Source organism: Rhinolophus ferrumequinum, chromosome 27 (assembly GCF_004115265.2).
Source record: "Rhinolophus ferrumequinum isolate MPI-CBG mRhiFer1 chromosome 27, mRhiFer1_v1.p, whole genome shotgun sequence".
NCBI lineage: Eukaryota > Metazoa > Chordata > Mammalia > Chiroptera > Rhinolophidae > Rhinolophus > Rhinolophus ferrumequinum.
Genome location: NC_046310.1, coordinates 15,723,955 through 15,737,472, shown reverse-complemented (window position 1 = coordinate 15,737,472; position 13,518 = coordinate 15,723,955). Strand labels below are relative to the sequence as shown.

The 13,518-nt window shown below is 42.4% G+C and overlaps 1 protein-coding gene across 1 annotated transcript in view; it reads right to left on the bottom strand.

The window, feature by feature from the left end:
- Positions 1–13,518, bottom strand: part of SMYD3 (SET and MYND domain containing 3) — a 548,999-nt gene that overhangs the window by 120,145 nt on the left and 415,336 nt on the right. The window contains exons 6-7 of the mRNA XM_033099342.1: positions 6,573–6,640; positions 4,936–5,038 (exon numbers count right to left, since the gene is read on the bottom strand). Coding sequence (XP_032955233.1) covers positions 4,936–5,038; positions 6,573–6,640 — 171 coding nt within the window. The remainder of the gene's footprint in view (positions 1–4,935; positions 5,039–6,572; positions 6,641–13,518) is intronic.

Genomic DNA, 13,518 nt, shown 5'->3' with positions numbered 1-13,518 from the left:
AGCTCACATATCATTGTGTCATTTCTCCACATGAAGATTCTGATGGTTTCTCACTGCCTATGGGATAAAGGCAAAAGGATCTCCATTTGCTTTGCTGCCTCGCTGCCTCCCTTTTTGGTCTCAACACCCCTCTGTCCACCCTATACTCTGCCACAATTATTCACATTGCTTCACCCTCAAAACAAAATGCACACGATGCCATGTGTACCATGCATCTCTGCCTTAACTAGCCAGTGCCCTGCCTCCACTCTTGGCTTATTCAGAACTCTCTCTTTGAAGCCTGGCTCGGCTACACCTCTTCCAATGAAGACTGCCCCATCCTCCTTTTTGTTTCATGACATTGAAGTTCCCAAAATACAATGTATCAAAAGCTGAAGCTCTCAGTAGCAAAAACATCTTTGTTCATATTTCTTGGGGGAAAAAAAGGCATAGCCAGATTACTAACTGGTAATGACAGCTGAATCATTTTATCATCGAAAGATGAAAACCTTTATTAAAGACTCACTGATTCACCAACTTTAATAGAGAATCTGCTCACAAAATGTAGGGCTCATTTAGCGGGAACGTATATATGAAACTCTGCCATTGATCAGTGGATGCTTTAATGGAATAGAACAAAATCGCATTAAAATATTAATGCCACTGACCACTGCTTTGCCATTTCAGTACAGCTCTTATGGAAAATGCAATAAATCATTCCCAACATAGGAGTAATATCATGAAAGATATTTGCTGGATATTGAATATACTGCTTACTTGAAAATCTCAAGGCAAAATGAACCCTTTCTCCATGAAGCCCATCTTTTAATTATGTACAACTGAGTGGCTAATAAGACCAAATTAAAGATAGATTTTGTTTTCATTTCTGGAATTACTTGTCACAATTATGAATTTTTTATACTAATACTGGCTCTGAACTGAAAAAAGACTGAAAAAAATCTCCTTTCTTTTAAAAGTCAAATCCGAGTGTTATTCTTGTTTCTTTTCTCTGTTACATGCTCATAGCCAGTCAATTATCAAATCCTGCTAATTTTAGCTTCTAAATTCTAGACCCTTCAGATGCCCCATCACAAGCCACTACCTGAATTCCCCGCTGAATTCCGCCATCATCGCTTCGGGCCTGGATTACTGCATCAGCCTGACTCTCCTCCCGACCTTGCCTACACACAGAAACCCTGATCACGCAGTTTCTCCGATTAAACCCTTCACTCACATTCCCAAGGCCTGACCCCGTCCCTTCCACACGTCTTTACCGAGTGCCCCTGTGCAGCAGGCACTGTTACGGAAACTTCAGAGGAACCGAGTTCTGGGTCAGGTCTCTGCACATTCCCTCATCTGCTGGTCACATCTGAATTCCTCTACTGCTGTGAACCACTTCCTGCTCCTTGCAGCCACCATTCCATCTCTGGCCTCGGTGTCTTTGTCTGGCATGCCTTCCCCACCCTCGCCAACATTACCTCTATGGGTGCTTTAAGAGTCTGGGAGTCACTTCTCTGGAACCTTCTTTGAGCACTCCCAGCCCACCTCACCTTTACCCCTTCCCACTGCCTGGCTGTCCCTGCTCTGAGCTTCCAAAAGCCCGTGCACATTCATATATTGTACTTCTCATATTCTGTTACTGTTTTCTGTTCTGTGTCAGTTTCCTCAGTGATACCTTGAACTCCGAAGGCAAGGCTGAGTCTTTCTCACCTTTGTATTCCCAATGTCCACCTCAGTACAGGACTGCAGTGAGGGTGCAGTGAGTTTGTTAAATGACTTAGCAAATCAGTGAAGATGGCTGAGAAGAGAAACAGACTCCCTAATCCCCAAACACTAGATTAAAGCTGACATTAGGGCTACAGATAAGCTCAATTTATGCAAATCACATTTCTCCCAACTGATATGGCTCCAAAGAACGCTGGCAGCCAGTGGCATTGTTTGTAACTGCTATGACCTCTTCCTCCCAGGAATTCTCATGAGGGTGGCCTGGACTGTCCAGCTTTCTTCCTTGATTTATGTTTTTGGAGACTGTGAGATGACAATATACATTTTGTAGCTTAGCAAAACTCTGAAGAGGCAGCTATCAGCAACCCAGCATGTGAGCCATGACTTAAAACATAATATAAACATCTCTCTGTAGGAGCAGACAAGAAACCCAAAACCAAAAAAAGGAAGAAAAAAAACACCCAAAAAACCACCATCAACAACAAAGCAAAACAAACTCACAACATATGCAACAATTCAGTATTACAATGAAAATCCGTAAATAGCAAAGTATTATAAATGGTACTGGTTTAAAGGGAAATGGTCCAAAAGTGGTCCAAAGGGTGCTCGTGAAGAGAAACAAAGGGTAGGAAATTTCCATGGTGACTTCTGTTATCGTGGAACCCCATGCAATTTTTCCAGCTCTCGTTGTCTAAGGTTTGAAATGTCCCCATCTTACCCTGGCGATGGGCTGGCTTTCATGTGACTTTCTTTCCAGGGCCCACAGGACACACCTGAGGATCGTTGGTAGTTTCAAATTGGAGGCAGAGTCTATTCCACCTCTGGTTTGTCCTGAGCAAGACTCATTCACCCAACAAATACAGATCTACGATATTATAAGCACGGTGGAGTCTTCCCTCACGGAGGCTGCGTTCTGGTACTTCCATCCCAAATAGCACATATTAAAACTGGAGGTGCCCTCATGAGCAATAAAGCTAAAATGCAAAGTTGATGCTGTGAAATAGCCCAAATTTCTAAACTTACTTCCTTACCCAATTGAACTAAAGCAAATGTGTACATGATACGAAGGAATTACACCCTTATTCAACCTCAAAAGCCTTTGGTCACGGCTCCCCCTCTCCAGTCCCTCTGCCCCGAGGGGCTGGTTTGAACTGTGCAGGATCATTTTAGGTGTTGGGGGTGGCTGCACGCATTGAATGAGCAGGGACTAGGATCACCAGTGAAGTGAGTCCTACACAAGGAACAGCTGTTCCATCCAGAATGCCAGCAGCGCCCCCAAGGTGAATCACTGCTGGCCAGTACACTCAATTTAAGAGGAAGTCAGTTCAGCAAGTGGTTATGGAACGCCTCCTGGGTGCACGTACAGTGCTTGGTGTTAAAGGAGACTCAGAAGTCAGACACACCTGCCTGTCCTCAGGCAACTCGTAGCTGAACAGAGAAGTCAGCAAAAGAGCCCGGATAAATGCCATCGGAATATGAACTATCAAGATCAGGGAGCGCTCAGAGAGAAAGAGATTCCTTAACTCTAGAAAACCAGGAAAAGCTGTACAGAAGAGATGGTGTTTGAGAGGCCCTGAGGGGTGGATAACATTAAGACAGGTAAAAACGGGGGGCAGAGGGAGAGGGGACAACGGAGCAGAGAAAGTGCCACTCACCATCACACATGCAATATGTGGGGGAAAAACTATTTTCTGAACAAGCTTGTAGGAGAAGGACTGAGAGGGAGAATCCTCTCTTTGCCGAGAAGTTGCTTTGACAAGTACCGTCGGGGAAAACGCCAGCATCTGTAGGGCCTGTTGCCGGGCGGAACTATTTCGTGTCAGGAGAGAGGAAGGGTTTGTTTGTTGCTCCAGAGATGGAAAGAGAAGGATGTGAAAAAGTGAAATAAGCACCAAAAGACAAGGTGTATTTTCAACTAAATGAAAATCACCAAGGAGAATCGCATCGAGCCAAGCCTAGAACATAAGACTTAAGACAATTTCTTTGTTGTTTCTGAAAACTCCAGTTGTTTCTAATAGTTTTCCTGTTGGCTTATCACGTTACTTGTTTTTTTTTTAATTTAATAAAATATTGTCATCAGCATCACCCTCATCATGATCATTCACGACAGCAGCAGCCAACCCTCAGCTCCCAAACGAATGCTACTGACGGTGGATAGTGGTTCCCTTTGAAGTCACCTACGGCCTTGAAGTCACATATGCCCCCAGAAAAAAAAAAAATTGAAGTTCCCCAATATTAGTGACAGATATCCCGTGTACCTAGTCCTGAAAACTGGAAATTCAGTAAGTGGCTGTACAAGTGATAGCTTATTCAGTTGAAAATCAGTTTGGAGAGAGTCTTATCCATGCCAAATCCTTCTCTACATAAAAATATGGTAGCTCTGAGTTTAGGTTTTATTGGCTGAGTGCTGCATAAATGCAATAAAAGCTTATGATACTCTGTTTCATTGCAAAAAATATCCACTTTAGCAAAGTGGAAGGTAGAAGGCAACTAGGTTCTAAGAAGTGTAAAATCTGTCACCCAGAATTCAGGGTAGTCATTGTGCAAACGCTGTGCAGGCTCGGGGTCAGCAGCTTTGGAGCAGCCCACCTGCAGCTGCCCTGTGAGACCTTTGACTTCTGAGAAGGTTCCTCATCAAATGAGGCTGGCTTGGCAGTATGCAAACCTGGAAAGGTCAAGGCCACGTCACTGCTGGAGGTCATGCTCTCTGCCCTCTATTCCCTTTACACGTCTGCTTGAAGAATCACCCAGAAATGCTGACAGGTTTGTAAAGGTGCACTGACAACCCAAAAAAATAAAGCTTGTTTGCTTTCTTAATAAAAAGGTAAATACGAGTCACCTTCAAAATGTGATCAGTAGCCTTGGGATCTCATTCACAAGCTGGCCTGCCCTCCCTGCCCATAGAAGCGTGACCACTTGCAGAAATGTTAGAGGTCACTGAACTGTCATGTACACAAAACACATACATTCTGTCACACACACACACACCTCTCTCATACACATACAATAGGAACTGTCATCATCCAGAAAAATGGTGATTAAAAGAAAAAGCCCATTGATAACCTGGGAGAAGTAATGATGGGTCAATCAGTCGCTGTGTAGAGGTATTATGTATAATCTCCTTGGCAGAAGGACAACGAAAAGCTGTCCCTGGGGAACAACTAATTTTAGGGAAGGGCCGTGCTGAGAGGGTCTTTGATGGAAAAGGAGTGGGAAACATGGGTCCCTTACCTCCTCCCCGGCCTCGATATCTCGGACTGCACGCAGTAAGAGGTGGGGCCCGTTGAACACAATCGAACAGTTGGGGTCACAGCTGTGATTGAGCAAAGACATGCTGGAGGAAAGAACAAGAAGAGAGAGAGCATCATGGCTCAGCAGGCATAGTCAAACATCTAAATTTAATGAATACAATGGGCAAAAGACACTCAGCTTGGGGGGAGCGGCACCGCTCAGGCTTACAGCGCACCAGGGATTGAATCCGCTGGGGGTATTCACACAAATGTCACTAGCCCACTTCAGATGAACTGAAATGTTCCCCAAGATGGAGGCTAATTGGGGACGTTGTTCATAAAAAATTTCCTGAGTCCATTTTGGGGGTCGGTGTGGGAAGGTAGTTATCTTATTAGATGCCAGGCAGTAAGGCAACCCAACATGAAGCTGGGGGAAAAAAAATCTCACTCACTTGTGAAGAAATCATCGCTGAGCAATCGCTGTGGCCGAGACACCACTGACCTTTCGCACACAGGATCTCATTTGCTCAGCTCCTTCGGGGGAGCTGCCACCTCTGCTCGAACATCCACGGCTACATTGCAGAATAATTAGGAGTACTTCCTCTTAAATAGAAAGCTCAGGTGGTCTTGCTAACTAGATCCTGATAAATTCTGGGCTGTGGCCCAGTCCTGTTATTACCATGGGATAAAAGGCAATGGATTTAAGCTGCCACCATATTTGATAAGTTAGAATCACTGTAACTGAGCAATGACTACGTAGGAAGTGCTTTCTTAGCACCTGAACGTGTTTGTCAAATTTAATCATCATGATAATCTTATGAGGATCATTTATAGATGAAGAAACTGACACACGGAAGTTAAGTGACTTGCCCAAGGACACACGACTGGTTGAGTGGTGACTGAATTTGAACCAAGTGATCTGAAATCAGAGCTCATGTGCTGAGCCATTCATCCAATGTTACTGCTTTTTGGGGATAAATACCAATAGACCTGCAGTTTATGATACTTGTGAGGAGTAAGAAAAGAAACTGAATTCTCAGATTCACAATTAATTATAAGAAAGACGATAGTTGTATTTGGACTTTAATGGCATGAAAACAAAATGAAACTAGGAGTGACTGTGGAGTCACTCGATGGTAAAGGTCACTTGTGTGGCAGCCAGAGAGGCCACTTCAGAAGGCCAAACCCTGACAGTTTTCTTGTCTCCCGGAGCAGTGGGGCTCAGAGAACGCTAAGCCAAAGGACAAAATGTACCCCTCGCTGGATGGTACAGTCCAGCGAGTTTGGTGCAATAATCATGTGCTTCACTCAGCTCAGGGCAAGGGTGGGGGAATAACCAAATCTCATCCTGACTTTATGAGCACCCAAAATCCCCAACTTCTACCCTAAAGTTCCTGAGAACAAGAATTTAGGTCTGAGGTCTGCCGCTTTGTGGATACCACAGCCTATAATGTGGGGTTACACAATTGTTTTCTTTACACTTAACATTTTCCAGTTTTCTTGTAATTCATCATTAGGTTTCAAGCCTGGCTCTTGAAACAACTGCTGCAATAGCCTTTCTAACCACCTCCAAAAGGCTGGGGAGCTGGGTGAGAATTAAGGTTGTTTCTTCGGTAAACGAAACACCATCCGCCATACCTAGGATACAGGCCAACGCCGACTTCCTGCATCTCAGCATTACAGATGGTGAACGAATTGCAGATCACCTGTGAAAACAAGAGGACAATCAGGATTACCAGAGTCACCTAAGGAACTTCACAGGGAAGAGAACAAAACTTTTCAGAATAAAATGTAGTATTTGCTTTGGAAAGACCCAAGCCAACTATGGATGCTCTGTCATTTGCAAAACGCCATACCTGGGACCCACTTTCCTTAAGCATGTTGGGTGGTTAAGTATAGAAATACCAACATCCTGTAAAACATGTCAGGCTTACACAGGGCCTGTGAGTTTCAGTCCTAATCCTCTCCCCCAAAGTTACATGGTTACATAAAGTGTTCAAAATTCTGGACACAAATAATCTGTTCATTGAGAACCAGACTCCTGCCATGGCATTTCACTCAGACTGTCTGCAATTTCCAAATGCCACGGTGTATCTGATGAGTAACAGCAACGTGTCTTTTCGTCCTACAAAGAGTGAAATGTACCCTGAGTGTGTTTGTGACGCAAGTGCTGACAGACCACCACGAGCACAGGAAGTCATTCAGTCAGGCCAGAGCATTTACTCGGAGCCTGGAACCCCTCACTGAAGAGATGGCATGGTCATGCATCCTACGGGGGATGGGGCAAAAGAAATAAAAAAGGCAGTTACTGTGCTCAGGAACCTAAAACCTAGGAAAGAAGGCCACACGGAATCCTGGAAGGAGCACTGGACTTCCAATCAGAACAGGTGTTGGATATAGAGCGGTGAAGAAAAAGACAAAATTCCTCCCTTAATGGAGCGTACATTCTTGTGGGAGAGGCAGATAAAACTCAGTGATAGAAAATGTCACATGTGGATAAATGCTAAGCAAGAAATAAGGTAAAGAGACAGAGGCCAAAGCGCTCAGGAAAGCTCCTTAGAAGAAGGTGACATTTCAGGGGACACCTGAAGGAACAGTGTGAATGAACACGTGCACAGCTAGGTGACGAAGATTCAGGTCAGGAGAAAAAGCAAGTCAAGGCCCTGAGGTAGGGACGTCCTTGGGTACCGAGTAACAGCAGGAAGGAAGGCAAGTGTGGCCAAAGCAGAGTCGGTAAGAAGAAGGGTGAGATGTAAGATCAGAGAGGTAGCTGGATCATATAGGAACTTGTAGCCACGTTCGCGTTTTATTCTGAATGAGATGGAAAGCCATTGGGTTGATTCTGAGCCAAGGAGTGAATGGATCTGATTTCTATTTTGAAAGGGTCACTCTGGCTGTTGTGTAGAGAACAGGTTGTAGACAGACAAGGGGGGAAGGAGAGGAGACAGTCAGGAGGCCAGTGCAACAGCCCAGGCAAGCGACGATGGTGGCTCAGCTTCTGGGAGCAGCAGCGGGAGAAGGGAAGGCAGTGCCAGCAGATTTACTGATGGGCTCCCAGCTTGCTCGAAGGGCTGCTTCTGGGGAATGAAAAGAGTCAAGGAAAATGCTGGAGTGAAGGCCTGAACAAGAAAATCACTGCCATTCGCTAAGCTGATGAGGCTGCTGCACCATGCGGTTTTGCACAATTCGCAGAGAAAGAGAAATCACACCACCCTGGTCTGTGGCCAAGGAGACAAACTCCTTGGGGCCCGAGTCACAACGCAGGACAGAGGCAGCAGGAGGCTGGATGGCCTCTGCCCACTGCAGCCAGTTCAACAGGTCCAGAGAGGAGCTCAAGAGGGCACAGCCGGGCACGACACAGCATGACGGTTCTCGGGGGTCACAACCAGAAGCTGATGCCCTGAGCCAAGGCCGGACAGAGGCCCCGATGGCAGCTTCAGGTGCTCACGGCACAGACACCAATCCCTGACCAGAAAACATCCCATGGGCACCCCTCTATCGTCCGTGCATACATCAAAGGAAACTGTTTATTCAGCTGGTGTACACATTTTTTCAAAAGAACACCTTGATGGGAACGGGTTTGTTGCATGTAATCGGGAGGAAGTCCAATGGTTCAGCTTTCGTTACGTTAAATCTGAAATAGCCTGTTAGACATACCCAAGCCAAGATGGAACGAGCAGCTGGAGTTTGGGGAGCAGTTAGGCTGGGCATGGAAACTTAGGACAAAACAGAACAAAATCCATCAAGAAGAAAGCAGAAGAGGCCGCTACAGACTTGAGATGAATCAGGGACTACAAATGGATGCTGCCTTGTTTGTTGTTATAAAGTTTCTCCAAAGGAAAAAGCAGCAATAACAAACTTCTCTAAATCTGGTTTATGTGAAAGAACACAAAGTACAAAACAGCGCTCAGTCCTCCGAGACTATTCCGCTGCTCCAAAGAGCTTTTACATGAAATCTACTACAACTGATCATGATTTGGCATTTTTCCTCTAAAAGTCTGATAAAACTGCACTTTCAAATCAGGAAATAAATTGGTGTATATACACATATTTTAAACACATACTAGTTAAATTGCTTTAAGGGCATCTGTTTTATATTAAGTTGAAACAGTGTACTGCCTATACATATTTATGTATAAAATGGATGGTTAAAAACGCAGGACAAAAAATCCTGTGTTTTCTTTTGGAAACTTTAAAAAATGGGTATGAATTTCGGAGGTGGGGGTGGGGTGGAGATGAACTTTAACATGTGTTTTTAAAGTGTAGTCAGGACTCTACCTGAAGCAATCCACCAGTGAAAAACCAGGCCCAACAGATCTAACTAACTTGTGAACTTTTGAATCAAATGCAAATTGAAAAAATTTTCTGAACTGTGAAACAAATTAAAGGTTTTTCTACAATAGGTTTATTCTGGTGGAATTTTTCAAAAGGAAGAGTGAACAAGGGAAATGTCAACGTGGCCATCTCTTTCCTCAGGACACTTGACCTAATCCTCAGACTTCGCTGACTTTTTACTTGTCTTTTTTAGCAGCATTTATCACACTGGCTCCTTATTTACCCATTTACTTGATGCCACACACCACTAGATTGTAAAATACTCAAAAGGCAACGGTAGTTTTCATTTACCACTGCGTTGCCTGGCACATGGAACACGAATGAGCATGTTTTCTGAGAGATGGATGGTTGCATGGTGTGGCCCTCAGCATGCCAAGAAGGTCATTATCCAGAACAGGATCAGAGAAGATGCCAGAAACAAATCATAGGTGCTCTGTAGGTGTGGAAGAGGAGAGATGGATGTAGTTCTGTGCCATGAACAGGAGTGAGGAGAAGTAAAGACTCCACCTCTCTTGTCCTTAGGCGTCTAATCTTTATATGTCCCTGCTAATATCTGTCCATTCATTCTCTCCATGCTAGTTCATTTTGTTCCATCCTCTTTTCCATTAGTCCAGTGGATGGGATGACAGGCTTATCTAACAGAAGAGCACAAGGATTTGTGTGATTCTCTGCTTAAAATCCCTGGGGCCTGACACATTGGGTACAAAATAAATATTTGTAAAATGAATGAATGAATGAATGAATGGTAGCAGTCTCCATGTTTCTCTCTTTCCCTTTCACTTCTCTTGCATCTTTTCCTTTTATTCTTCACTTTCTTTCCTTGTTTTCCTTTTCCTGTTTTCACTATTATCCGTCTGTCACCCTCATCTCTCAATCTGCCCCACTCTACAACATGAGTAGGATGTTTTAAAGTTTTATTTAACAAATTCTAGACAAGTCCCTCACTTGTATTACTCTGAGAAGAGTTATGTGTTAGTGTTCCCAAGCTAGTGAATTAAAAATTTAACTTTTGGTCTACTCCCACTTTTATTTAAAATACTGGTTCCATTCAGCACTATCGGAATTAAGAAAACTGTTCTAGGAAATATTTTGACATATATAACTGATAGAGACGGTGAATAGGAGGTAGCTCTTGGGTTTTTTCCTTTTTTAAATGAAAGAATAGGTAGTAATATATCCATATGTACTCAAGTGAAAATGTGAAAGGCATTTCTCTTTATGCCAATTAATGAAAGAAAGGAAATACAGCCCAGAATTAAACGTTTAAACATTTTTCAAAGTATTGTCTTTGTATAAACAGTTTTCTTAGAACATTTCACAGGTTCAACAATCAATGAATGAATACTTCACATAAAAACATATTAAGGAAAGTATCTTAATGAGATTATAGTAGTCTCCCTTATCCGAGGTTTCACTTTCCATGTTTTCAGTTATCCGTGGTCAACTGCAGCCCAACAATATTAAATGGAAAATTCCAGAAATAAACATTTCACGTTTTAAAATTTCATACTGTTCTGGGTGGTGTGACGAAGTCCTGCTCAGTCCCACCCAGGACGTGAATCATTCCTTGCCCAGCATCTCCACGCTGCGCACGCTACCCACCGTTAGTCACTTCGGAGCCATCCTGGCGAGCAGATTGATTGCCGAGGTACCGCAGTGAGGGGTGTTCTAGTCACCCTTATTTACTTACTAATGGCCCCGAAGGGCAAGAGTAGCGATGCCGGCAATTTGGATATGCTCAAGAGAAGCCATGATGTGCTTCCTTTAAATGAAAATGTTCTTAATAAAGAAAGAAAAAAAAATCGTATGCTGAGATGGCTAAGATCTATGGTAAGAACGAATCTTCTATCCCTGAAATTGTGAAGAAGGAAAAAGAAATCTGTGCTAGTTTTGCTGTCACCCCTCAAAGTGCAACAGTTACAGCCACAGTGAGCGGTAAGTGCACAGGATGGGAAAGGCATTAAATTTTATCACAGGTGTGTGTGTACAGGGAAAAACAGTCTGTACAGGGTTAGCCACTCTCTGCAGTTTCAGGCATCCCCTGGGGGTCTTGGAACGTACCCACTTCAGATAAGGAGGGACGACTGTATTTCAATAAAAAAACAATTTGGTTAAAAAATTCATTCTAGAAACTCAGCTTGAGTATTACTTTAAAAATATTTCCCACGACATGAAATTAAAACATACATTTAAATTATTTTACAATTATTGAATGCAAAGTGAGGTTTACTCTTTGTAATTTTTTTTCTTTTGAAATAATCAAAAGCCTTCATAATATTGTAGCCTTTCTAGATGATAAAAACCTAGTGAGCTAGTTAGTACAAGTAAACCTCTCTGTTTTATAAACACAACTAAAGTGAAATTAAAAATATTCTATGAGCTACATTCCTATGTCATCTTGTTCAGGTTCTAGGTCTGGAACCTAACACATGTGTTCTGAGATTCAAAATTCTCCTGTAGGAATCAAAACACAAAGGGAATACCTCAGAGACTTATATATGTGTTTAGACTTCACAATTTTGCCCTCAAATTTTCTGAACTAGAAGTCTTTTACTGTAGCACTAGATAAATTATTTGAGACACAAGGGAAAATTACTAACATACCATTACCTTTGAATAGTAAAGGTGAATGGCCATGAGAAAACTTACAACCCATTCAGGAGAGTAATTCTATACCATCACAGAAGAAGCCACCCACTTCCCACCTCCTCCCCTAATTACTGATTTTTTTTTTACAAAGAACTTGGTCTCTGTGTAAGTAGCTTTAGCAGGTTTCTAGCCTATTTCAAAGAATGCTTCCAATTTCAAAAAATATATAAATTTAAAAACACATTTAAACAAAAAGGAACTCAGTTTCTTAACAGAAATACAAAGTTTCCTCAAAAACCACCTGCCTATCCTTTCCTAACTTCTCTATTTAAAGAGTAAGTAGAATGCTCAGGACACAGAACTTTTGACATAGAGTTTGTTAAGTAGAGGGATTGAAAGTAAATTTCCAAAAGGAGCTTACTGCATGTAGTTTTATTAATCTCTATGGATAGAAGAAAAGGAAGCAGGAAGAGTGGACAGGCATGAAAACCCAAATCAGAGGTTTTCATACAAAATAATTGCTCCCCACCATACTCCAAGAACGAATAATTATCTAACATTAAAAGCACAGTAAGTATTTCAGTCAGGGTATATTACCTCCCATGGGATATGACATTTTATTAAATACAGAATTATTTTTTCAGAATCTTCCCATAAACCTTAAAAGATTCGAAATTTTACCTCCTGGTCTCTCCTATCTGCGTGGCAAACTTTCATCCATCTTTTATGACTCAAATCAGGCCTCTCCAAATATCTCACTCCCTCCTCTGCTCACACATTTATAATCCTTTCCTAGCCCTGAAGACAAAGGGGGTGCAGTCTCCAAACCCCAACGAAAATGGGAGAAAGGTCAGCTCAGGAGCGAAGAGGCAGCATTCTCCAATGACAAAATTACAAGACCCAGGATTCGCAAAAGTGTTTCTAGAAGGTTTACAACAGCAAGGATGGTTATGGCATCTATTTCAATTTCTATTAAACAAACAAACAAACAAACAATTACTGCAATATATTTTCCCTTTATTAGGAAGTAGCTGGAGAGCCTCCACGATGTACCAGTGAATAGGCTTAAAAGTGGTGGACCAAATGAAAACACTCATGTCACTGAGACACCTCTGCCCCCTGCCAGCCTCCCAGCAGTGTGATATTACAGTTTTCCAAAGCTGCTCAGTCATATGATCTTTCTTTGCAAACCTAATGGACCACTGGTTGAAGACAGCACGCAAGGATGTTGGAAAACAAGTTATAGAGGAGCATAAAAGAATGATAATTCTATAAATCTGACTCAAGATGCTCCATCCACATAACGACTTTCATCTGGTTGAAACTCTTACATAGCACCTCAAAATGTCTCTAGTGTTTAGAAAATGTTAGAAAGAGATCATCTAATGAGCATGTAATCTTATTTTTAGCAGATGGCATGAAAACTATTAAAGTCTCCATTGTGTTATTTGAAACATACTTGCACCTAGCCACCTAAAATCTCTGCTTAGAAGCAGAACGTGAAAATTATAAAATTTAACCTAGCCTGTTTTTTAGAGAGTAAGTTATAAGAATGGTCAATATCAGATCGTGAAGGCGTAATGCCCGAACCAAAGGTCTAAGGCCCAAACCAAAAGTATTCATTTCTAAATTTGGGTTGCTAAATAATGCCTTTTAACAC